Source organism: Cyprinus carpio, chromosome B14 (genome assembly GCF_018340385.1).
Source record: "Cyprinus carpio isolate SPL01 chromosome B14, ASM1834038v1, whole genome shotgun sequence".
Lineage (NCBI taxonomy): Eukaryota > Metazoa > Chordata > Actinopteri > Cypriniformes > Cyprinidae > Cyprinus > Cyprinus carpio.
Genome location: NC_056610.1, coordinates 7705458 through 7733444, shown reverse-complemented (window position 1 = coordinate 7733444; position 27987 = coordinate 7705458). Strand labels below are relative to the sequence as shown.

Here is a 27987-nt window from a genome sequence, read left to right as displayed (position 1 = left end):
TAGGCTATTCATATATACAGTACAGACCAAAAGTTTGGAAACCTATATATAGATCATTTACGTTCTTAAAAAAATGAAAATAAAATAAATTAATAAAAGAAAGAACTAAAAAAAACATTTTGAAAAAAAAAAAAACATGGACATTAGGAAAAACATCTCATAACTTAATTAAAATGTTAGCAGAATGTTCTGAGAAGATATTTCTGATAGCTGGGACATTACTATAACTGTGCGTTCAAGTTATGTTGGAAAGATCGTATTTGCAAGTTCACACATGAAGCTCACCACAAAGTCACAATTACGACTGGGAACCCCGCCCACAGACCGCACTTGACTTCACAGGAGGACTTGAACGCACCATATAGTTATAGTTTGGCATCAGGTTGTATTATCGTCCTCTGACCACTAGTCGTCGCCCTCTAACGCTTTAAAAACACGCTGTGTGTTTGTGTATGTGGAGTCTGGCGCCCTCTATCGCCGAGCGCGTGTATCGCGTCAGTTCAGCGCACGTGTGTCTTACTCAGCTGGTGTCTCGCGGTTTGCTTGCGCTCACCGCCCGAGACGGACGCAGAACGGAGCGGATTTACCGGAATACGGTCGGAACGGCGTCGCAGGATGAGCGTTTCTCCGGAGGAGCGCTGAAGGAGCGACGCAGCCCGGTTCTGCTGTGAATCAGGTAAATGAAAACCCGCTGCTTGTTCTGACACTAAACAACAGGCTTGAGCTCGTGTTATTGAGTGTTTTTGACACAGTACTGCACCAGTGACGGGGTCACCTGTTGTTAGGGCATGACTCAGTGTTCAGGATGTTCTGATGTGTTTACAGACGAGGTAACTGGGAGTTCATGCTGTTTTGTGTTTTTGCACATTGTCTTTAAATTTAGCTCATGTTTTGGTGATTTATAGTGGATGCATTTTATGAAACTTTAGTGTACATAAGGCTACTTTCTGTGAAGATATATATATGCGAGATGCAGTCACCTGAGATAAATCATTATTGCATTTGATGTTTACTGTACTATAAATCTTTCAGCATTCTTGTTACTTTGAATGACTTCAAACAGTTCTGATCGAATAAAGTATCCACATGGAGGATAAATTGCTTTATTTGAGTTAATTAAATGAACTGTGTGTAAAACCTGATTTAGATGAGCAGTGACAGTCTCATGACAGTCATGTATGTTGTGATTTATTTTGCTCGGATCTTGCTTTCAAGGCTAAGGAGAGTTACATATTTTTCAGAATCTGATATTTTTTTGAAGACCAAAAAGGACCATATTTCTTAGGAGATAAGTGTATATGTAAACTTTTGAATTTGTGTACATTCAGTTATTTTATCTTGTGGACTATATGTAAACATTTTATGTAAAATAGCCTATTAAAGTAAGCCTTAAATTTAAAATTAAAAAAGCCTTTTTTATGGTCATAGATGAGACTTAGAACTAGATAAAAAGTGTTTGAGTTCTAGTTTCTTTATTTCTCACAGACCTTGTGCATGAGATGCAATTCAGTTAAAATAAAACAATTACGTTTTCCCCCCAAATGGTCTGTAAGTGCTTCATATGTTTTTATTTTAGTATTTTCTTGTAGTGTCATATTGAGGTTGTTTGTTGTGAATCATGAATCTAATGAATCAAATTGAATCAAGAGTAGTTTCAGACAGCAGTTTTTGCAAATCTATTTGACCGATTAGATCTAAAACCATTAAGTGAGTAGCCTCTTCAATATGAATGTGTGTGTGTGTGTGTGTGTGTGTGTGTGTGTGTGTGTGTGTGTGGTGTGTTTGCACATGACCCATGAACTCCATCCACTTCACAGCTGTCATGTGTGCAAGTTTATTTTGATTTTATTTAGTAATTTTTATTGTCATTATTATTATTATTTATTTTTATTTTAGTAATAATCAAGATTGTGATTATAATGCTTATTATTATTTTAAATACTAGATTTTATTTTAAAGTAAAATATTACAATAGTAAAAACAATTTCTTATTTTCTTTTTAGTATTGTAATATTTTTATTTTAGCAGTAGTTATAATAGTAATTATTTTTTTAAGTAATATTTCTATCTTTATTTTAGTAGTAGTAGTAATAATAAATAGTTGTTTTTATTATTATGATTATTGTTTTTTTTTTGTAACAACATTGATATATAATCTCAAAATTACGGGGACAAAATTGGATCTTTTTCTTTTTTAAATAGCTTTCTTTTAATTGCAATCACGATTATCATAAAAATCATAATCTACTTTTCTGTATTAAAATACAAACTGACCCCATTATGCAAATTAGCCATAATTTTATAAAGTTTCACTATTTCTAAGACTGTCTGTATTTTAATTAATGACAGTACATGAAAAATCTACATTGTTTTGCCTCTTTTTAAGATTAAGCTACTCATAAATCAAACATGTATGTGTGTTTATTACTGAAACTCTTTCTTTTAGGGTCTGCTCTGTCTGTCAATTCATGTTTTTCCATCCGAACATTGAACTGTTCAGTAAGTCAGAGACTCAGGATTATAATCGTGAGCTGTTTAACCGTTAATATCACTGCTGCTTAATGAGCTTCCGTCTGCGGAGAAACACGAACACTGGCGTTTGTCAGGAAACTACAATCCTTTATTTGTTATGTCCTGAGGAGAGGCAGGTTGGCGGCTGTCGTTTGGGCAGAGAATGATGGATTGTGGGGTAATTTGACTCTGAAATCTTCATCTGTTCAGTGGGGTCTGATTTTGGATGATGTCATCACTCAAATCGTTTGCCCCTCAAGGCGAACAGAAGGAACCACGACACACCACACACACACACACACACACACACACACACACACACACACACACACACACACACACACACACACACACACACACACACATAAACTGGTGTACATTTTACTTTGAAACAAATTTCACTCAGAAATTGCGAATAACACACTGAATTATATAGTATTTTAATGTAAAATGTACTCCAATAATCTGAAAATCTTTTATTGTGTATTTATGTGCAAAGGGCTGCCAATTTTATTTTTAATTTTATAATTTTATAATTTTATAATTGTGGCCAACGTGAACTAAAGAAAGCATTTGTTTTCATCATGAGATTTTCTCCCTTCTTTTACTTCAGTGAAAGGTTAGAACTTCTGTGAATTTTCTGAATGAAAGATCAAAACACAGCCGTCCTTTGCTCAATTCCAAAATTACTTTAATAAAGTCTTGTTTTTTGAAAAATGCATCAAATTGAAGTGAGTCTATGCTTAGAAACGTCTGAGCCCATTGGTAGATATTTGTTCTTGTTTTCAGCATAAACTCTCTTCATTTTGATTAATTTCTCAGAAACAAGACTTATAATCTTAAATCATTTTTCTTCCCAAATAAATGTGTTAATTTCTGAATGTTTGGATGTTTTCCCTGGAAAGAAGACTGAGCTGTGAGTGGGCTCTGTGTGATGTGTCTTTGTGTCGATGCAGCACAGAGCAGACATTAATCACTCTGTCGGGCAGGTGGAGAGAGAGAGGAAGTGAAGCAGAGAGGATCATGGGAGGACAGCAGCTCGTGCGGCGCTCATTCATCATGCAGTTGCGTTGTGGGATATGTGAGGTCAGCGTGTGTAGAGCAGGACATTACGCACGTTGCTTACACACGGACAGCTGATGTCTCTCTTTCCCTCTGATAGATTCACATCAGTGTCACCATGAAGCTGTTGTTTTATTGTTATTAATGGTAATTATTGTGAAAATATTTTAAACAACTTGGTTAAAGGCTTTTGCCTTTAAATGCCACTCAAAATAGCTTGATAAGTGCAGTTTTCCCACCCATTTGAACACATTTCCTCTTAAATCAGGAAGTTGGGACGGGACACATCAAAGATTTCCTTTTTTCATTTATTTTGGCAATTACAAATTTACTGCTTACTGAATACTGAGCAGTATGTACTGCAGGTTGCCTACTATTTTGAAAGCCATCAGGATTTAGGGTTGCACAATGTGAATTTTTTTTTTTTTAAATTAATTATTATATTTTTGTGATTTAAAAATGATCATTACTGTAAAATATTTCACTGTAACATAAAATCTAGTATTTATAATAATATAATAATAATAATTAATATTATTACTACTACTAATACGGCACACTGTTTTAAAGCCATCAGTATTTAGGGTTGCACAATGTGGGAAAAAAAATTCTAATTGCAATTTTGAATTAAATTTATTATTATTTTGTTGTGATTTAAATATTGTCATTTACAATTCACAATGTTTAAAGCTCTAGATATATAGATGATTTATATATAAGTATGACTAGAATAATAATAAAAATGTAATAATGTTACTACTACAATAATAATTAGTATTTTACACATTTTTATTGTTGTATTTGATATGATGATGGTGATATTAATAATAAAAATATCAACTTACCAACTTTTAACTTATTAACTAAATTATAGAATAAGATTTTCTTTGTATTGTTTCATTGTAAAATTACAACAATAATATTTAAGGCTTTTTTAATAACTCAACTTTCAAATATTAAACCATTTGAGCTTTTATTCAGGTCCTATAGCTTCTCTATAATTGCTTATTTTTCCAAGTTTATGAAGACATTGTGTTTTTTATTTATTTATTTTTGTTGATGTGATTTCAGGAACACTTGACCAACAGCCAGTTGTGACAAACCCTGAGTACCAAATTGAGTTCTCTTTTTAGCCTCTTCTTTTGCTTGAAAGTGCAAGTTTTTTCTCTCTTTTATCTTGAAAGTGTAAATTAGCAAGACAATACACGTGCAAATGATAAACTTTAACTCTAATGATGGTTAATAAATTTGTGAATCACATGCATGCCGAACCGTAGGGCCTGGTCCATACTGATCACAGATCAACTGCGTCCCTTCCAGCCCTATTCATGATTGTCACTACTGTAATGCTGCATCGCTGATGTTGTCTAGTCAGCGAAATTACAGCCATATTCAACGAAATTCAAACCCAACAGGTCAGAGGTCACCAAACGTTAACTTTAGTGCTCAGCAGAAGACTGAGATACTTTGCTGGAGTGTGTAGTCACTGATTGCTAGAAGAGAACTTGAAGTGTAGTGTGAGCACACTCTCACATGAGACACTGATGGTGAATGTTTGCTTGTCCCGGTCTCAGAGGTGTCAGACGACACTGTCGTTTTCGGGATCATGTTACATCATCTGACCCGTTACCAGCTCTCGGCCAATCCGAGATTTAGGTGAGAGGTCACAGGGCACAAATCAAATCATTGTGAAATCTGCTGTATGTTAAAAAGCAGTCAGGACAGTCGCTTCTCCTCACCGTATCATCTTGATGGTCTCAGTTTTTGTATTAGATTTAGATTTTATTTTTAGGATTTTTTTCACTTTAATTTTAGTAAGACTTTAATAGTAATTTTATTGTTTTTGTCATTTTTCTTTACATTTTCTTAATGTCTTTATAGTTTTATTACTTTAGAATTATTATTTTTTTAAATTGTATATAACATTTTATTTTATTTATTAGTTTTAGTTTTACTTATTTTAGTACTTCAGCATACAATGAAACTGAAAAATGTAGCCTATACAGTATAATTTCAGTTAACTTTTATATTCAAGTGTCAAATAATTTTTTTTGTAAAAGCTAGAAATGATTTGCTCTTGGATACATTTTTTGAGAAACATTTGAGTTCATAGTTAGACTTTTGAATGCAGAGAAACATGAGAAACGGGACACTTGAAAATGTTGCGGGACAGAGGCTGAACGGTTGTAGTTTCTCTTTTAGAATTTCATGTATAATTGATCTCTTTAAATAATGGATGGCCAATATTGCAACACCTTCTCTCTCTCCAGCATGTTCGTTTGACCAGCATGTACTCACAGCAGATGTTTTGTTTCGGCATCGCTGCTGTTTTTAGGAAAGATTTGCTCAGTAATGGTTTGAAATGAAAGAGTCTTTTGCTTTTATGTCATTTTCCATCTCAGTGACTCAGTTTTCAACACTAAATTGTGGCTACAAGGCTGTTCTACAGCAGAAACGCAGAGCGCTTCGGCTCTTAACGAGCGAGAAATTAATCACGTACAGTCAACACATGTAATTAAGCGCTGTGTTCGTCTCAGCGGGGCTCATTATCTCATATTAAGCAGCACGTCTCTGCTGAGGTCATTACTGTGCTAGCCGATATGAGGGCAGGCCTTGCTATTTTAAAGTTTGAGGTCTGTGCGATTTTTTTTTTAACTTTGGTGCATTTGAAAGTTTTTTTTGCTCATCAAGGCTGTACTTATTTGATCAAAGATACAGTAAAAACAGTAAAAAATTTAGAAAATATTATTAAAGTTTAAATTTAACTGTTTTCTATGTGAATATATTTTAAAATGTAATTTATTACTATTATATAAAGCTGAATTTTCAGCATCATTACTCCAGTCTTCAGTGTCACATGATCCCAATGATTATTAGCACTTCTTATTACCGTAATATTAATAATCATTTTATTATATGGGTTTTTAAGAAAGGCTAGAGAGCATTTATTAGAAATAGAAAACTTCTGTAGCATTATAAATGTCTTTACTGTCACTTTTGACCAATTTAATGCAGGTTCACATGCAAAAATGTGTATTCTGTATTTTGTTAAAACACGCATGATTTCATACACATACTCAATCAAAAGTGCTTAGTGGATAGTTGGTTTATTCTGGTATATATAAATAATATATTTATGCCTTATAGTCATGTTTTGCAGATTAGAGCTGAGAGATATATTTACATTTTGCACCGATATAAATAATCAAGTTAAGATTTGATCTATAGAATATATTGCTTTACATTTTTTTAAAATAAAAATCAGGCATGTGATGATTAAAAAAATATCCAAAAGATTTTGGTCTGGTTAGTTATTTTCTGTGGCGACTGACAGCCATAGATGTACATTCATGTTTAATATATTCGTTCAAAGAAAATGTATTTAAAAAATAATGATTTTAGTGACAAGGCTATTAATTGTGCTAGTTGGTTATCATGTGATGTTGATAATGTTAAATAAGTGGATATTGTCAGATTTGAAGACATGCAACACTGTAGATCTGATTGAGGTATGTGTGTTTATGTGTATTTGTCATGTGTTCTGACTGCTGCTGAATGATTAATGTGCTGGTTTGTGTTTGTTGATGTCCGTCTGCTGTCTGTGGGATCAAACTCCATGTACAGTCTGTGGCTCCTCCTGCACTCATTAGTGTTTCCCTGAATAATAATTGGGCTTCTTGACGGAACAGGTCACATGTCATCACCAGTCAGTGGGAAATCTGACCCACATGACCCGCTGTGACATCAAACATGACAACAACTCCCCCGCTTCAGCGATCCAAACCTCTGTGGTTTCAGCCCATCATGAGAATTTATCTTTCTTTTCATTTTCCCAGTTTTTTGGTGCGTTAATCGGGAAATCAGTCTTGCTGATTGAAAGTACTCATCGTTCCTATCTCACAGATCACTGAATCATAACGGCTCTCAAACGTTTTACTACTGTACTGCTGTAAAACTCAAGTTGAGTTGCTTGATACATTTAAATAAATGTATAGATTAAGATAAGATAAAACCGTAATTAGATTTAAAGGCGTGAGAGTGTTTTGCCTTTGCCTGTGTTTTTATGCTCGTCATGCTAACTAGTAAGAAGTGCTTATTAGTTATAATTCATAGGGGACTTGACAGGTGTTTTGCTGGTCAATCAAGATCAATCAAGATAGAGACCGCTCACCACAACACTTCAAGATCTCTTCTAGTATTCAGTGGACTACTCACACAATCAGATCAGAATTTGAATTAGAACCATCAGAATTCCAAAAGGAATTGAGAATGTGAGGAAGATTAATTTGTAGTGAAATTAATAAAAATAGAAATCTATTAACAGAAATAGATAGATAGATAGATAGATATCAGATAGTAGGTGTAGATTAGAGATAAATAGATAGTTACGACAGATGAGTTAAAGATCAATACTTAGTTGGGGCCACTCCTTTTTGCCTGAATTACTGCAGCAAGTGTGGCCCGTGGCATGGAGTCGATCAGTCTGTGGCACTGCTCAGGTGTTATGAGAGCCCAGGTTGCTCTGATAGTGGCCTTTAGCTCTTCTGCATTCTTGGGTCTGGCATATAGTCGCATCTTCCTTCTTCCCATACCCCATAGATTTTCTGTGGTGTTTAAGACGTCAGGCGAGTTTTGCTGGCCAATTTAAGAACAGGGATACCATGGTCCTTAAAACCAGGTACTGGAAGCTTTGGCACTGTGTTGCAGGTGCCAAGTCCTGTTGGAAAATGAAATCTGCATCTCCATAAAGTTGGTCAGCAGCAGGAAGCATGAAGTGTCTCTAAAACTTCCTGGTATACCGGCTGTGTTGACCTTGGACCTCAGAAAACACACAGTGGACCAACACCAGCAGATGACATGGCACCCCAAACCATAACTGACTGTGGAAACTTATACACTGGACCTCAAGCAACATGGATTGTGTGCCTCTCCTCTCTTCCTCCAGACTTTGGGACCCTGATTTTTCAAAGAAAATGCAAAATTTACTTTCATCAGAGAACATAACTTTGGACTACTCAGCAGCAGTCCAGTCCTTTTTTGAAGCAAGTACGCTTCTGACGTTTTCTGTTGTTCAAGAGTGGCTTGACACAAGGAATCAGACAGCTGAAACCCATGTCTTGCATACGTCTGTGCGTAGTGGTTCTTGAAGCACTGACTCCAGCTGCAGTCCACTCTTTGTGAATCTCCCCCACATTTTTGAATGGGTTTTGTTTCACAATCCTCTCCAGGGTGCGTTATCCTATTGCTTGTACACTTTTTTCTCCTACACATCTTTTCCTTCCCTTCGCCTCTCTATTATGTGCGCTTGGACACAGAGCTCTGTGAACAGCCAGCCTCTTTTGCAATGACCTTTTGTGTCTTGCCCTCCTTGTGCAAGGTGTCAGTGGTCGTCTTTTGGACAACTGTCAGTCAGCAGTCTTCCCCATGATTGTGTAGCCCCACAGAACTAGACTGAGAGACCATTTAAAGGCCTTTGCAGGTGTTTTAAGTTAATTAGCTGATTAGAGTGTGGCACCAGGTGTCTTCAATATTGAACCTTTTCACAATATTCTAAGTTTCTGAGAAACTGAATTTGGGATTTTCCTTAGTTGTCAGTTATAATCATCAAAATTAAAAGAAATAAAAATTTGAACTATATCAGTCTGTGTGTAATGAATGAATATAATATACAAGTTTCACTTTTTGAATGGAATTAGTGAAATAAATCAACTTTTTGATGATATTCTAATTATATGACCAGCACCTGTAGATAGATAGATAGATGTAGTTGGAGATGATAGATAGATAGATTGTTTACAAGCCGTTATATTGACATCTTGTACTCTTTTTAGTAACTTACCTTACCTCACTCTGTTTATTCATGATTATTTTGTGCTGAAACTGGTATTAATGTGGAGGAGATGATTAGTTGACGTGCACTTGCCGCTGCCGGGTCTGTTGAACTGAGGCCACTACTGCAATCTGTTACTCTATTAAAACTGCACCAAAACGCCATTTATTGGGTTTAAATACTGCAATACAATGGACATATTTTGAAATCTGAGACTTTGTTTCATATTAAAAGTAAAAAGTATAAAAGCACAATGTTTTATTGCAATTTATCGGATAGGGAGTTGGGCCCTTCAAACTTCTGTCCATTAACTGAAAACAGGCTAGACTAATCCATTCTTGGGATTAAAGAATCTATATAGTTGCATAAAAATAAGAATCGATTAAAGTCGAGATATGGATTTTTTTTTAACCCAGCCCTGGTACATACAGTAGTTATAGATGTAGCTCGATAGATCTTAGTTAGATTAATGGAATTCATTGCCTATGTTGAATTCTTTTTTTAAATTTGAAGTTCATTAAATAGTTTTTCCCTGTCATTCTGATTCAACTTCCTGTGTGTTGTAGCCAATTCAGTTCTGAATTTTATAACAAACTCTGTATCTGTTATAAAAGACTGTCACATTTTGATAGTTTCACATTATAGAAGTAAGAATCAAATTCTAGCGTCACACCTGCACAGAGCAACTGAAGTGATTATTGACTTGAGTTTTGGTTGCAATTAAAGTGTTGATTGCAATTGCTGTTAAACGCTGCGCTGAATGAGCCGCTCGCTCCCGCGTGTCATTGTGTTCAGCACAAACCCACAAACCCCAGAGCTGCCAAAAGTGATAAATGAGCGGCCGCTCTGCCCTTCAGGTCTCTATTGGCTGTCTCAAGGGAATCCGCGCAGTTTGTTCCTCTTGCATATCCAATAACATAAACATGCTTGTGTTGGTTGGTTCGTGTGGGTCGATGGGGTTGAGTTAAGAGTGTGAGGTATGTCGTACGTGGCCTGAGGTGTTACTGTTCATTTTCTCATCATGCATCTGTCACTCAGGATTGTGTTTCCCGCTGCTGATGTCTGATGACATCGTCCTCTTGAGCTGCTCTCGGGGGTTCTGCTTCAATCATTTACCCACTTCTGACTTCGTAATAAAAGTATTTTATGAATCTGTCACAGTCAGAATGAGGTACATGAGGCAGAATATGGGCCACAGAAATGTTGGTATGTTTGCAGAAGAAAAGATTAATCTATTTCATATTTAATGGGAAGAGAGAGAAGAACTGAGATGTTGCAGGATAAAGGAATTGAAAAACCCACGTTAATGAAACTGGCTTGTGTGGATCAAGTTTTAGAATCTGCTGAGAGAATTCTAGAATCATAGTTCTCAAGAGATCTAGAATTTAGAATTTTTGACTTCTTTCGTCCACATTGCATGAAAATGAGCACAAATTTGATTTGATTTGTCAAAATTCATAAAGGGTTGTAAAGATTTAAATCCAGTGTTTCCCCTACCATTATATTAAGGTGTGACCCGAAGGTAAAGTTAATTTTACTTTATTTTTTATATATATTTTATATTTTCTCTGTACTAATTTGGTTCCAAATCTCTTGTCATTTTGACCTCCCTCTACAAATAGTGGATAACTTAGTAAATATTCATCAGTGACATTTCATATTTTGGATTTCTTCTTCATTTATGTATTTTATTATGTATTAATAGAAAAAATCATTGTAAATCAATTTTAGATGTGAATCTCTGGTTGAGTTGAGCCTAAACACCCATGCCAAGTTTGCAGTCTGACTTTTTTTGGTCTAAAATTACTTAAAGTTTTATGACTTAAAGTTAAGACCAGTCTCAGAAGACAAGGTCAAATTGTTTAAATAGATTTATGCAACCCGGCCTTGGAATTAAAGTCGAATTTTCATTTGCAATTCTGAGTTTCTGAAAGGAGTTCTAGAATTTCTGCTCAGGTTTCCAGGCTGATTGAGTCTTCATTCTTTCTCTCTGTTTCCATGGAGAGCGAGTGGTTGCTACAGTGCGTGGTTTCTTGGTGTCAGCGCAGGGCTTCTTGAGGATTTGCTGTGACCCCGAGGGTTCGGCTGGCCCCTTTCACAATGGGCCGACCCGTTCCAGAGTCCCAGCACTGCTTTTGTTGGCACACTCATATATCAAACGCATTCTCCTGCCAGCGGCTCCAACAATGCTTCTCGAGGGTCGTTTCTGTCCTCAAACGCTCACATGCTCGCATCAAAGAGCCAGTGGGGACGGTCTGTGATTTCGACACATGCAAGTGCTGTGAAATGAGAACAAACCCCCTCCTGAGTGTCACCAAACAACTTCTGCGCTCGTTCTTTTTTTCTTTTGTCTGTATGTGCAGCAGGGCTGCCGAAAATCATAGTTTAACTATATAATTTACATTAAAATACTTATTTAATTTTTAAATATGCAATTGTTTCGCACTCACAGACATGTCTGTAATCGGTTACAATGCTAAACCAAAAACACAAGAAGTCAAAACCTAATATATATAAATTATTTGAAATAAAATTAATGCTAATTGAAATTAAATATATATATATATAGATATATATATATATAATATATATATATATATATATATATATATATATATATATGTAAGAAAACTAAGGCCTAAACCAGAGCAACATTTCTCAATTTAATTAACTAGTTATTGACTAAGATTAATAGATAGGTCATTCTATATAAATTCAAACTAAATTTCTGAAGCTTCCCTGGTTAGTTTTATTTTACTTTATTTTATTTTAAGATATTTTCTTTTCTTTTTTTTTTTCTGAAGAAAAACATAAATAATGATAAAATCCAAAAAATGTATTCCCATGATAATAATGATCATAATGTATTTTTTTTTAATACCACATTTGTACCATCAAATATATCAATAGTAATCCTTATATATATATATATAGATATTATATATATATATATATATATATATCTATATATATATAATATATATATATATTATTTAATGGCAATAATGATGCTATTTTCTTAAATTCTTTAACAGTGAAATATTACAATAGTAATATTTATTTTTAATATTTTATTTAATAATAATGATGATGCTATTTTTCTTAAATTCTTTAAGAGTTAAATATTACAATAGTTTATAGCAATATTACAATATTTAATATTGTATTTAATAAGAATAATACTACTAATAATAATGTTATGATTTCTTTCTAAAATATATTTTTGCAGTGAAATATCACAATTTCTTTTATAAATTTTATTTCATAGTAACAATAATAATGAATATGATAATGTTTTGATAATGATTTTTCTTAAATACTAGTTTTAACTACAGTTAAAATTACAGTGGTTATATTTATTTTATATGTATTTTATTTTATATGTATTATTATTTTTACAGTCAAATATTACAAAAGTAATTTATTTGTAATATTTTATTTAATAATAATAATGATAATGTTATTTTTATACATTCTTTTTTTTGCAGTATATTTAACTAATTCTTTTGCATATCGGTCTATTTTGGAGACTCAAGTGCATAGTGACGCAGATTTAGTTTTTGACCACTGAAAATGTGACCACAGCATTTGTTTTCATTGTCTGTATGTAGTTTTACCTTCTCTGTGAATTTATGGATGAATCTGTTGTGTATTTTTACACCGGCAGAGAATCAGGACACAATTTCACGGCTCTGTTGCAGCATGTCTCATCCAAAGACGCTGTGAAATCTATGCAAATTCAGCCCAAATAGTTCCTGAAACCCGCTGCTCTCCTGCTGCGTGTGTCTCAACGCACCGCGGCTCTAATCTAACTTTGAAATTCCTCTTCATGCCCTGAGCGCTGTGTCTTCATCACATAAACACAAAGACTCCGTGTGTGTGTGTGTGTGTGTGTGTGTGTGTGTGTGTGTTTCTCTCTCAACTACACACACACCTTTGATTTATTGTCTTGCAAGAAAAAATGTTCACTGTAATATAATAAATATATATAATATAATATTATATATAAATATTTCACTGTAAAATAAAATTATTCTAGAAATATTGTTGTTTTCATTATTATTAAATAAAATTAAACCAAAATAACAAATACTATTGTAATATCCACTGGAAAAACAAGTTTATTATTATTATTATTTCAATTTAGATTCTTCCTTGTAAACATTTTTTTTCTGACTTTCATATCATCATGTCTTTCAGGTGTGCTGGTATCCACTGGGATATTGTAGTGATGATTATCTGTCAATCACAGCAGAGCCGGCCCCCTGCAGCAGTTCTTGACCAATCAAAAGTGGACAAGAGGGCGGAGTCAGTTTGACTGACAGGCAAGACATCCACTCAAATTCTGAGCCCCGCCCCCTCTCTTCAGCTCAGCGATGGTCACATAGAAGCACAGACACATTTCTGTTGCACTTATTTTACATCCCAGTCATGTAAATTGAACTTTAGCCATCGGTTTTCCTTCCTTCAGGTGTTTGTTTGTATTTGTTTGTGTGATGCTCGGCGTGCTCCGCCTGCGCCGTCTCGTTCGCCAGGTGCCACTACAGACCAGCTTCATCTTCCTCTTCCTCCTGTGCATCCTCAGCGTCTTCCTCTCTTCCTACTTCCTGTTCGTCATCAAACGAGAGCTGGAACCATCGTTCGCAGCAGGACGCGCAGCCGATGACCTCTACGTGACCTCGTCTCGGCCCCTCCCCTTCCTGTCTGGAGGGGGCGGGACGCTGTCGTCTGATGGCTCTCTGACGCATCCGGTCGTGCTGGTGTTCGTGGAGAGTCCGTATTCACAGCTCGGACAGGAGATAGTGGCCATCCTGGAGTCGGCAAGGTTTCGCTACCAGATGGAAATCTCTCCCGGAAAAGGAGATATGCCCACATTAATGGATGGACAGCGGGGCCGCTTTGTGCTTATTGTGTACGAAAACATCCTGAAGTATGTGAACATGGACACCTGGAACAGGGATTTACTGGACAGATACTGTATCGAGTTTGGAGTGGGAATGATCGGCTTCTTTAAGGTGAGCAACTCTATATCACTCCTTCAGCTCTGAGTCTGAATTACCAAATTCTTGCTGGGAAAAGTACACTACCGTAAGCAGTGAGGTTTGTAACACCTGGAGAAAATGATCCAGTAGTCTCAAAGCTTCTTGACTATCTTGAGCTAGAGATTATGTTGACATTACAGACAGCAGACAGGGCAAATATGCCACCTCACAGTCACCCAGTCACCCTGCTGTGGGGGCTCTGCAAACAGAACCGAACAATGTACAGGACTCGCTAAGCTAGTGTCATTCAAAGCCGTATCTAAGGCTCTTATATTCTTACGATCCTCAATTAAAGTTTGGATGTGTGTCTAGTTCTAAAATTCTCTCTGTCAGCCCAACTATTTCCCTGCATTTATCACATGTGAATCCCCCAACAGAGAGAGATAAAACTATACACGTGGCAAGCGGTGAAAAACAACAATAGCAGGAGAAAAAGCCATTATTCACTGTGATTGATGATTGATTCAGACTTACCACTGTTGTTTGATGAGCTCGTGAAAAAAACAGAGTGAGAGAGAAAAAGAAAAAGGTAATAGACGTGAATGGAAACAGGCGCGCTGCACTCACGTTTTAGTTTAAGGGTGAACTATCAAATTAGCCAGATTAGTTTGATAGATAATATCAGAAATATGTTGGGAATTAAATTAGATTTATCACTTTAAAAACAACAGAGAGTTATAGTAAGATAGAGATCAAACAGAAAAGTGAAGCTGCACGGAGCTACAATCGCAAACCATCAGCAGCTCTGAAGACAGGAACCAGCCTGAAAGTCTTTTTGAAAATTCCAAATTAAATATAAATGAATCCTGAAAAATAAAAAAAATGAATAAATATAACAAACAAAAAAACCTAAAATAAAAATACATAAAAACATATAGCTATAAAAAGTTATTGATTTCTTCTTTTTTCTTTTCTTTGAACAATCATCACAGCAGCTGGTTGTTAGTTTGTTTGGCTGCTATTTCTTTAAGAGCTGCTGCTGCTGCTCAACGGTCACAGATCTGACACGCATCGTATTTTCTCTCAATATCTTTTACCTTTTCTGACCCACTTCAGGTATTAAAGTCTCTACGAATGAACTGAGGAGTTGAATCAAGGGTTGTTAGATGAGGGAGACAGTGCTGGGCTTCTCCAGGGACAGTTTTGAAAAACCATTTCAGAGACATGTTCTTAAATGTGCATAAGAGATATTACATGCCATGCACAGATTTAAGGGGCTGTTTGCATTGTGTCTTTGCGTGCTCAAGTTCGTTATTTCTATTGCAGATGTTCTTAAAATGAAGCGACGTGAATGGCCCCTAAGGCACCTTTAACCCTTGTGGTGGTGTTCATATTTTTGTTACTCAGCCAGTGTTCCCCTGGCCATGGGGTCTTACTGTGCGTTCACACCCGCCAGCGTCGAGAGCGTCAAAGTTGCCGGAAGTCCTTCGGAATATCATTCATTTTCAATGAGAGCCAGCGTCGAGCAGCGGGTTTAAATAAAGACCAAGGCTAGTAAATGTCTCCTAAAGTTAGCAGACATGTAACTATAATTGTTGAATTTTTTCCATTGATCAAAGACATGTAACTATAATTGTTGAATTTTTTCCATTGATCAACAATAAAGTATTTCCGCCGATCAATTTCTTACTTTTACATTTAAAATATTTTATGAGGTTAACTTATAAGGTTACCCACCTTGTGGTCAGTCATATAAGATCAACAACAAGCTTGTTTGCTTTGCGGCCCCTTTAAATACAAGATAATCATTCGAACTACGTCAGAGCGCTCACAAATCTTTCTACAGCGCGGTGTGAACACACACCAGAGCATTTTTTGACGCTCTCGACGGCGGCGGTGTGAACACACAGTTATGGCAAAAATGCCAGTAAATAAAAAAAATGCTCCTGGACAAACAAAATATATATATATTGCGTCTGTTTCTTAACATAGTGACACACCATACTGAAACCAAGGATTCACATATTTTGCTACACACAAATATTTAACACCGGATCATTTTTCTCAATAAATAAATGGCAAAGTATATATTTTTGTCTCCTTTGTTTGTGATGGATTGTCTTTGGTCTACTTTCAGGATTTGTGTGAAAATCTAATTATTTTTTTGGTCATATTATGCAGAAATATAGAAAATTCTAAAGGGTTCACAAACTTTCAAGCAACACTGTATATATATGCGTGTGTGTATGTATTTTATATATGTATTTATTCCTGTTTCTTTTTTATAAATGTATTGTTCATCTTATTTTGTTTTGACACTTGCTCATTGATTGAGACAGATGTGTGTCAGAATGCTGTAGTTATGATATTGACAAGTAGAGACAAACCAGTTAACCAGGAAGAGGCATTCTTTTCTTGATAGCATGGCTATTTTCTGTAGACTTTATTTTTTGAGCATCTTGCTGTGTAGCTTTATGGTAAGTGGTCTGAGATATCAAGTATGAATATCCCGCATCAGACTCTGGATGAAGTGCGGCTTGCGTGTCAGATTGTGAGATGTCACTTCCTGTCTGTCCCATCAGGCCAATGAGAACAGTCTGTTGAGTGCGCAGCTGAAAGGATTCCCTCTGTTTCTGCACTCCAACCTGGGCCTGAAGGACTGTACCGTCAACCCCAAATCCCCTCTGCTGCACATCACACGAGCGCGACAGGTCAGCTCATGCTTCAACGCTCATCCACTCAAACTTTCCCAAGACTTCATGACCCCAAGTCCTAGAATTTGTTCTCTTTCTCACAGATTTTTGTTCTATCGCCAAAAAACAGTTTTTTCTTTCTGTAAAAACTTTCTCTTTTCAAAAACTTTTTTTCTCTCTTCAAAACGTTTTTCTTTAAAAACATTTTCTCTCTTCATTTAGTTTCATCAAAATTTTGTCTTTTTTCAAAAAACTTTTCCTCTCTTTTTTCTCTTTTTTTCCCCTTTTCAAACACCTCTTTCTTCAAACACTTTTTTCTCTTCCAAAACCTATCTTTTCAAAAAATTACATTTTCAAAGGGTTTTTTTTTGCCTCCAAAAACATTTTTCTCTTTTCAAAAATGTTTCTCCCTTCTGAACCTTTTTTCTTTTCAAAACTTTTTTTCCTGTCTTTAAAAATGTTTATTTTTTCTCTTCAAAACTTTTTCCTCTCTTCAAAAATGTTTCTCTCTTCTGAACCTTTTTTTCTTTTCAAAACTTTTTTCTTCTCTCTTCAAAAATGTTTTTTTTTTCTCTTCAGACACTCTTTTTCTCTCTTCCAAAAATGATCTTTTCAAAACATTACATTTTCAAAGCTTTTTTTTTTTTGCCTTCAAAAACATTTTTCTCTTTCAAAACTTTTTTTTTTTTCCTCTCTTCAAAAACACTTTTGTTCTCTCTTCAAACACTTTATGGATCAAAATAAAAAATAATTTGGAGAGTAAAGAAAAAAATTTTTGGAGGGAAAATATCAGAGAGATAGTGGTTCATGGCTTCTGTAGAAACTTGCGTTCGGCCGAGAGCACTGCGTTTCTTTTTATGTCTCAGGTGTTTAGTGGTCCTCTCCCCGGGGACGACTGGACCATCTTCCAGTCCAATCACTCCACCTACGAGCCGGTTCTGCTGGCTAAAACCCGTTCGGCCGAGAGCACTGGACTCATGCACACATCCGTGGTTCAGGATCTCGGGCTTCATGATGGGATTCAGAGGGTTTTGTTCGGACACAACCTCTCCTTCTGGCTACACAAGCTGGTGTTTGTGGACGCGCTGTCCTTCCTCACCGCTAAGAGACTGTCTCTGTCCCTCAAGCGCTTCATACTGGTGGACATCGATGATATATTTGTGGGAAAGGAAGGGACCAGGATGAAGGTGGCAGATGTGAAGGTGTGTTAAAGAGATACATCCATTGTTTTTGAATTTTTTCCAGGGTTATTTAAAGAAACTGTGCAAAGTAAAGAAACTATGGGGGAAATCACAAGATTTTTATTTTTAACAATTCTTATTAAGTATTTTCATTTGAATTTGAATTTTAATAATTTATTTTACATTAAAATATTAAATAATATAAATGATAAAATAATCATTAAAATGTTTTTTTTTATTTTTTTATGTTTTTGTTTTTGTTTTTGTGCCACACTAATGTGTAATAGTGATGCAACTACCATGAAAATAATGCCACAATGCAAGAAAAATTCTTAAAAATGATAATAATATAATAATATTATATATAATAATTTTTTTTGTGCTAAACATAATTTCTTATTTTTTTCCCCTTTAAATGTATTTAAATGTGAAAAAATCATTTGTGTCTGTTCACATGGAAGCAGAAAAACTCAGCTCAATGACGTGTGTTTGTGTGTGTGTGTGTGTGTGTGTGTGTGTGTACTTGTTTGACTATACTTGTGGTGGCCAAATGTCCTCACTTATATTGTGAAATAATATGACCCACTAGTGAGGACATTTTTGTGGTTCTCACTAGTTAAAAAGGCTTATAAATCGGCCACACAAATGTGTGTGTGTGTGTGAGAATCTGTGTGTGTTTGTTCACTTTAGTAAAAAAAGAGTTTAATGAAATCGTTTTATTCACTTGCCACATAAACATGCATGTGAGTGTGTGTTTGATATGTGTAGATGAATATGATGAAAATCAGAGCAAATACACACAATCATTTGAATCATGATAACAAGCATCAGACTGAGAGAAGAGATGTCAGACACATCTGATGGATTCTACCGTGAGTGTGTTTGTGTGTGTTTGCTGTAGTTTATCTTCAGAAGTGAGAGAAATCTAACAAACTTTCCTTCACAGACGCTTCCAGATGTCTTCATATGAAAATCACCATGTCATGTGTTCATGAATTATGTTTAGAGTGTGAATATCATGAATAATGTGTGTGTATCTTCTCAGGCGTTGGTTGAAACTCAGAATGAGCTGCGCAGATCGATTCCAGATTTCACATTTAACCTGGGCTTCTCAGGGAAGTTCTTCCACGCAGGTGAGCGAAACCCACACAAGATCAGCTTTTGAGGAGTCCATAATTAATTACAAACATAAATATAAATTGGATTAAATATTTATATATCAATATGTAAATCCATAATTAATGACAAAATTAATACTAAAACACTGCCTTATATATATGTGTGTGTGTGTGTGTGTGTGTGTGTGTGTGATTTCATATATTTGTATATTAATATGTATAAAATTATATTATATAATTTAATTAGAAATATAAAAAATGAACACACCGTTTTTAAAATGCTAGATATGTGTGAATAACTGTGTCAGGTACTGATGAGGAGGATCGGGGTGATGATCTGCTGCTGTCGTATGTTGATGAGTTCTGGTGGTTTCCTCACATGTGGAGTCACATGCAGCCGCACCGCTTCCATAACCAGAGTGTGTTAGCGGAGCAGATGATGCTGAACCGACGCTTCGCTGAGGTCAGGCACACACACACACACACACACACACAGAGGTCTGGAGTGATGTTTCATCGGGTGTTTGTCTTGTAACAAACACACACACACACACACACACACACACACACAGAGGTCTGGAGTGATGTTTCATCGGGTGTTTGTCTTGTAGGATCACTCCATCCCGACTCACCTGGGTTACGCGGTGGCTCCTCATCACTCCGGCGTTTATCCCGTCCACATCCAGCTGTACGAGGCCTGGAAGCGCGTGTGGAACATCAGGGTGACCAGCACTGAAGAGTATCCACACCTCAAACCCGCTCGATTCAGACGTGGATTCATCCACCGCGGCATCAGAGTGAGTGTGTGTGTTTGGTTGAATAGCTTTTAAAACAATAATGTAACGTAAGCCGCTTTTTCACTGACTCACAATTGCAGAAACATCTGTCACATTTTGTCCCCTAATGACAGTCTGATCTCTTAAATCAGTCATGAAGCACAACAGCAAGAGCGTTTACACTCTGTTTATTCACCACAGTTGAATGAGTGATTAATAAATGAATATTTATCCTTTATCCACACGGGACAAATGACCTGCAAAACATTTAAAGGAAAAATATGATGGGTTTTCAAGTGCTCATCAATGTAAATTATTATTTTGTAATTTGTAAAATAATTCTGAAATAAATGTTTTATCATTATTTTATAGGTAATAATTATTTTATTGAACATTTTATGAAACATTATTGCATGTATTTTATAATAATTATACAAAATATGAAATAATAAATAAAATTACATCTTTCCATAAAATAATTATAAAATAAAACTGAACTATTAAAATAACAAAATAATATAGAATAACTATAAAATAGTTATGAAATAATGTTACATTTAAAAATAAAAAGGGTTTTCCAGTGCTTATCTGTGTAAAGAGTTCTTTTGTAATAATAAAATAATAATTTAAAAAACACAAAGAAATGATTTGTTATTTTTAATAATTATTTCATAATTATGAAATAATATATTTTATGAAATTAACGATTATAAAATATATAAATTATATATATGATATTATTTAATATTAAATGTATAGTTTCATAAAAATATTATTTTGTAATTACTGTAAAATAATATTAAAATCTAAAATTAAAATAATGGATTTCCACTCTATTAATAATCAGTTATTCTACATAAATACTGCTTAGAGCAATACATCTGACTGGAATAATATGATCGTCACCTCGCACTCACAGTTTTGATTCAAATATTTTTTTTTAAATAATAAATGCACCACACCTGATTGGACGGCTGCATCTGACTAACCGCAGCAGCTGAAATATTTTATATTGTAATGCATTCAGAGTTCAAATCAGGTCCGCAGATGCGCAGCTCCCATGCAACTCTTCTATGGAAATCAATGACTTTCAGTTCATTCCCTGTCATTTGTGAGATCTTTAAAAATCAGCACTCAAGACGCTGTTTGTCAGAGATTAATATCTTGCTCGCTCTCTTTCATCGATTCTCTAACGAGTTTGAGCTCCTGAGTTCAGTGTGAGATGTTACGAATATTACATTAGCTCACATCTATTTATTCCCAGAGAGACAGGCGCTGTCCTGGAGTCCATGAGAACAATGTGTGTGTGTGTGAAGGGAGAACTGATTGTGTGTGTGTGTTTTGCTCAGGTTTTGCCCAGGCAGACGTGCGGTCTGTTCACACACACCATCTTTCATAAGGAGTACCCCGGCGGGCCGCAGGAGCTGGAGCGGATCATTGACGGAGGGGAGCTGTTCCTCACTGTCCTGCTCAATCCAGTCAGTCCTTCTTTACAAACTCTTTACATCAACGTACGCTGTGCTTATGACTGTACTGTCAGCTGGACTGGGAGATATAGCTGTAAAACAGGCTAATCATTTTCAGCCTTTTGATGATGCTCTGTACGCATCTTAATATGTATATATTTGATTTATATATATGACTTGAAGGGTGTTTGTGTCTTTTTTTCCTATCAGAGAAACGATTGATTGGAATAATACTAAATTATTAATAATTATAAATGATAAAAATAACTGAAATCATTATGCAGTTATAAAAATAATTATTTTAATATTTATATTTTATAATCATGAAATGATCTAAAATATAAAATAATTATTACATAAAAATAACTAAAATAATTATGAAATGTTACAAATAAAGTAAATTCAAAATAATCAAGATTTGAAAAAAGAAAAAATATTAATCAATAAACAATACAAATAAATAAAAAAAAAAAACAATAATATTTAATACTTATATATATATATATATAAGCTACAAAGAGTGAATAATGAATTCATATTTATCCAGACAAGACAAATGACCTGCAGAACATTTGAAGGAAAAAAATCCAGAGCTTATTAATGTAATTAATTATTTTGTAATTGTAAAATAATTATTTATTTTATATGTAATAATTATGAAATATGTAATGTAAAATTAATTCTGAATTAATTAATCATAAATAGTTATACAAAATTTTAGCAATTATAAAAATAGCTGTTTTAATGGTTAATTTTCATTGTAATTTTTTCATTAATTATTTTATATTTTATGTAATTTCATAATTATAAAAAATAAAATAATTATGAAATAATAATAAATATAAAACAATTATGAAATAATGGTTTCAGACTTACAGACACTACAGAAATGGTATTTGCAGTGAACTGGCTTTGATTGGCTGAAGTGTGGTTGTTTCTCAGATTAGCATCTTCATGACGCACCTGTCGAACTACGGGAACGACCGCCTGGGTTTGTTCACCTTCAAACGGCTGCTCAACTTCCTGTTCACCTGGACGCACCTGAAACTACAGACGCTTCCTCCGCTGCAGCTGGCCGACAAATACTTCCATATGTTCCCGTCTGACACCGAGCCGCTCTGGCAGGTCTGTGACGACCGTTTTAAACTACAGGAACAAAATATAAATCTGCATTTGAAATCTGAATAAAATGCTTATGATGTGATTAAAAGCACTGAATCCAGCAGCTTCACTGTGATTGGCTGCTGCTCAGCGCTCATTTACATAAAGTCCAGTATTTCCCGACTCGTGCTCAGCTCTCCTGTCAGTCTGCTTGTGACGCTTTCTCTGCGTCTCAGTGAAATCTGTCAGCAGTGTGATCTTGTGTTTAGGACCCCTGTGAGGATAAAAGACACAAGGACATTTGGTCGAAAGAGAAAACCTGCGACCGTTTCCCAAAACTGCTGCTCATTGGCCCTCAGAAGACAGGTGAGGAGCAACAGCGCCACCTGACAGACGCATGCAGTACTGCACACACCCTTTACACTTTATTGGCATGATTGTTTTTTAAAACATTGTCAAAGCGTACACCAAACAAGTAATAAGAAGAAAGAACTATTCAATTAATTTAAATTAACAGTTAAAAAAAAAATAAAAAAAAGTGCTTATTAATAAAAAAAAAAAAAAATATATTAATTATAAAAAAAAAAAAAAAATCTTTTTTTTTTGTTAGAAACTAATGACCGATCTCATCTAAAAAGAAATTAAATAAAATCACTAGAAGATTCATTTAGATGAAACATTAATTTATGTTTCTGTTATTACATATATTTTAAATAAAATATATTTTAAATAAAGCATTAAAACCATTTTATTAAAACTAAAAACAAAACAGAACAAGTATTATTTAAACTTATTTTTAACTTTTAATTACTGTATACTGTACTGTGTATATTTATATATATATATATACTGTATATTTATATATATATACTGTATATATATATATTAAAATTACTAAAATGACTAAGGTATATATAATTTTTTAAATAATAAAAATGACAAAAACACTACAAAATTTCAAACAGAACTTTAAATGGGAAATATCAAAATAAAATAAAAATATACTAAATAAATAATAATAATAAAAAAAAGATAGAATTCAAAATATTTACACCATCTATAAAAGAATATGAATGATACTGTAATAACAGATTTGTATCAGATCAGTGGTTTCTCTGGTGGTTTTTCTCAGGAGCGACGGCTCTCTATCTGTTTCTGGGGATGCATCCTGATCTGAGCAGTAATTACCCCAGTAAAGAGACGTTTGAGGAGATCCAGTTCTTCAGCAGTCACAGTTATCACCGGGGCATCGACTGGTGCGTGTCAGTGGAGCTGCAAACATCATAACGCTGCTTGTTTGCTTTATTTCTCATTGTTTTCTCAATCTCTCCTGCAGGTATATGGAGTATTTCCCCCTCCCGTCCAACAGCAGCTCTGATTATTATTTTGAGAAAAGTGCCAGTTATTTTGATTCAGATGTAGCTGCGGTCCGAGCCGCAGCGCTGCTGCCCAGAGCGAAAATCATCATTCAGTTTCTGAGTGACCCTGTGAACAGAGCCTACGCCTTGCTACCAGGTACACATGACACACATTTCTTCATTAACAAAGCATTAAAGCAAGTAAGAGACTTTGTAAAGACCATGACTTTAGCAGTACCATGACTTTACCCACATTAACCATCCTTTAAGCAGTGGTATTTGCAGTTAAACAGCAGTAATCGCAATTAAAATATCATTTTATGAATGTAATGTTTTTCGTTTTTGTGTGGTATCACTATTATCAGTAATATTTTTAACCATAAAAACACTTAAAATCATGATACTATAGTTATTGTAATATGATACTTGGCTACTGACTCTTTCTTTTAAAACCATCAGTGTAGACTAAAAAAGTGTATTAATTCATTATTATTTAAAACATTTATTTATTAAAAGAACAAATTAATACAAAATGATAAAATAATACATGTAAAATTGTATTTGTTTTTTGTTTATTTATTTAAAAACATGTCTTGGTTATTATAAAAAGTAGGTAAACAATGTTTTTAAATTTGTTATCAATAAAATAATTCAATTTCATTCTTCCTTGAGTTTCATTTATATTTTCTATATAACCGTAAATACAGTTTAGAATCATGAATACTGTAGTTATTTTTCTAGAATTTTCCTAGTATTTTGTTTAACAGTAAAATAAATTTATTTGTAGTATTTTGGATGTAAAATAAAAACCAGCAATATAGACTAACAATGTAAAAATTTAAAATAATTAATGAAAATAATAAATAAATAAAAATATTAGTGAAATAATAATAAATAATAATTTTTTATATTTCTATGTGTTTTTTCTATTTATTTCTTAAAAAACATTTCCTGATTATTATATAAGTAGGTAAATAATGTGGATTATTAATATATTAATATCTACAGTGACTATTTGGTTAAAGTTCATTTTAACAGCGTTTTTTTTTTTTCTCTTCAGCATCAGAGAGCACACGCTGACCCTGTGGCTCTGAAATACTCTTTCCATGATGTCATTACGGCATCCCACAATGCACCTGTGAAGCTGCAGGTCCTGCAGAAGCGTTGTCTGGCTCCAGGATGGTACGCCACACACCTCTCACGCTGGCTCAGACACTACCACCACGACCAGGTCTGTGCGTTTAGCAGCATGTATGACTCTATGTTCTGATACAGCAGCTCTGTTCGTCATACTTCATTCATTAAACCCTCACAGATTCTGGTTGTGGATGGTCAGACATTGAAAACGGATCCAGCGTCAGTCATGGAGAAGATCCAGACATTTCTGGGTTTGGAGAACCGAGTCGATTACCGCAAGATACTAGCGTGAGTTTGAGCATCAGCTGTGACATTTCAGTCTCTTGGCTTTCTTCAGGCATAAATGAATATCGTTCGAATTAAATACACTCAATAAAGCTTTCATGAACTCAAATCAAGGTTAGTTTAGGTCTGTACAAGTTCATTTACAGTAAACAGATAATGTTCCGTTAAACAAACTTTAAAAACAAGAATGCAAGTTAAAAAATGATTCATGTAGTCTTAGGTTACATTCCATTTTTCAAATGTAAGTGAACTGAATATAATGAAATTATGTTGTGCTCAAGAACTGTTTCTTCAGCTCATTTTAACGAAGCAGCAAACATGAACTTTTTAAGTGTGATGGGAAAATAGAACAGTTTCTGTTATTTTGTGAATATACTGTAGTCATAACTAAAAACTTTAGCACTGCCCAAAGTGCTTTAATATTTCAACTTTATTTTGTAGTAATACATAGACTCATCAAAACAATAAGGTAGCTATACATTTTTAATAAAACATTATTAGATAAATTAATTGGGGTTATCCTTCCATTAATACACTTCCGGTGAAAAGTTTGAAATAATTAAGATTTTTTGAAAGAAGTCTCACCAAAGCTGCATTTATTTGATCATAAAAAATAAAATAAAAATAAAAACAGTAATATTGGGAAATGTTATCTCCATGTAATTTAACAAATTTAGTTTTCTGTGTGAGTACATTGTAAAATGTAATTTATTCAAATGATGCAAAACTGAATTTTCAGCATTATTACTTCAGAATATCTGAATGATTTCTGAAGGATCGTGACACTAATGACTAAAGTAATGATGCTGAAAATTCAGCTTTGCATCAAAGAAGTAAATTACATTTTACAATATATTCAAGTAAAAAACAGCTATTTTAAATAATAATAAGATTTCCCAAATTTTAAATATATTTCTGATCAAATAAATGCAGCCTTGATGAGCAGAAGAGGCTTTTTTAAAAAAAAAAAAGAAAAAAAGATCTAGATTTAATAGTGACTAGTGTGCCTCTATCAGCATGCAGAACCTTTTATAACAAATATCAGGAATGTTTTCATCTCCTTTCTACACTTTTTTCCAAATGATGTTTTGCAGGTTTGACCCCAAGAAAGGCTTCTGGTGTCAGCTGCTGGACGGAGGAGAGACCAAGTGTTTAGGGAAGAGTAAAGGACAGAGATACGCAGACATGGACATACAAGTAACTCTTTTCACTCATTGAATTTATTTATTGAGTTTATTGTAAGAAGAAGTAGAGGAAATACACATTCACAGTCTGTCCCTCTTCATCAGTCTCAGGTGTTTTTGAGGAGCTACTACAGAGATGCTAATATCCAGCTCTCTAAACTGCTGTATAAAGCGGGACAGGTTCTGCCCGGCTGGCTGAGAGGATCTGCTCAACATCAGGTAACAGAGGCTCTGGTCTGGTCTGGAGTGCCCTGAGACTCTCAGAGTCGAGTCCACCGATGGACGTACAGGAGACTGGAGCTGTTTCTTACCTAGATGACTTTGAACTAAAAACCAGTTTAAAGAACTGTGCTTTAAAACTCACTGATACTAACTTTTGTATACTATTTATGAGCTGACACACATCTGTCCTGTTATTGACAGACTGTGCTGAACTAATATGAAGATAAACATATTGCTGCAGAAGAAGAGACAATGCAACCTATACATTTTTTTTTTTACTCCACAAATTTGATACAGACTCAATATGATTTTATAAAGTCAAAAATCATGCCAATGAACTGTGACGTCTGATATGGACATTTTGTAACTTTTTGTTGATACGTTTTTAGTTAGTTCTCTGTTGTTGTTGTTTTTGTGTGCTCGGGATGGTTTTACATTTTCTATCATGGACTAGTCGATTTACTTACTTTTTAAGCTGAGGACTTCCTTTCTTCTGGGAAACTTTGTTGAGCTCAAAAAAATAAAAAAATGACAAAAGTAGTGCACTATATCCCATCTCTTCAGAATCAGAAACCATGTGATGCTCTATATGACAAACAGACTGAAATGTCAATGTTTGGTTGCATTTTATTCATGTTTAATCTTTTGTGTTTCACGGAAGAATGTCATACAGGTTCGAACAAAAAATGTGAGAAAATCATTATTTTTGGGTGAATTATCCCAAAACAGCCTGTTAATGTTAGTTTATTTTCTCATTAAACAGATAACTGGTGATTTATTCAAGGTAAATGTGTTATTAAAGCAATAGTTCACCCCAAAACTAAAATTGTATAATGTTTGCTCTCAGTGTTGTTCAAAACCTGTATAACTTAAGAGGAACACAAATGTTTACATTTTTTTCTTTCAAACGCTTCATCAGGTTTAATGTTAGTAGTTGTTAAACACACCACAGGCTCTCATAAATGCATTATGATTTATTTATATACACTGAACAAAATTATAAACGCAGCACTTTTGTTTTTGCCCCCATTTTTCATGAGCTAAACTCAAAGATCTAAGACTTGTACACAAAAGGCCTGTT

General features: G+C 34.5%; 1 protein-coding gene across 1 annotated transcript; it reads left to right on the top strand.

The window, feature by feature from the left end:
• The first annotated feature begins 463 nt into the window (after window positions 1–463).
• On the top strand, window positions 464–27987 carry ndst1a (N-deacetylase/N-sulfotransferase (heparan glucosaminyl) 1a). Its single transcript, XM_042737924.1, has 16 exons — window positions 464–676; window positions 13604–14418; window positions 16968–17096; window positions 17945–18280; window positions 19305–19392; window positions 19686–19840; window positions 19989–20174; window positions 21503–21631; window positions 22562–22744; window positions 22990–23086; window positions 23853–23976; window positions 24057–24227; window positions 25132–25309; window positions 25394–25503; window positions 26595–26697; window positions 26790–27987. The coding sequence occupies exons 2-16, from the start codon at window positions 13900–13902 to the stop codon at window positions 26937–26939; spliced, it is 2658 nt and encodes an 885-aa protein (XP_042593858.1). The 5' UTR covers window positions 464–676; window positions 13604–13899; the 3' UTR covers window positions 26940–27987.

Coding starts and splice junctions, on each gene's coding strand:
- ndst1a (XM_042737924.1), top strand. CDS start 13,900: ATGCTCGGCGTGCTCCGCCTGCGCCGTCTCGTTCGCCAGGTGCCACTA. Junction 14,419..16,967: donor GAATGATCGGCTTCTTTAAG/GTGAGCAACTCT, acceptor CTGTCCCATCAG/GCCAATGAGAACAGTCTGTT. Junction 17,097..17,944: donor ACATCACACGAGCGCGACAG/GTCAGCTCATGC, acceptor TTTATGTCTCAG/GTGTTTAGTGGTCCTCTCCC.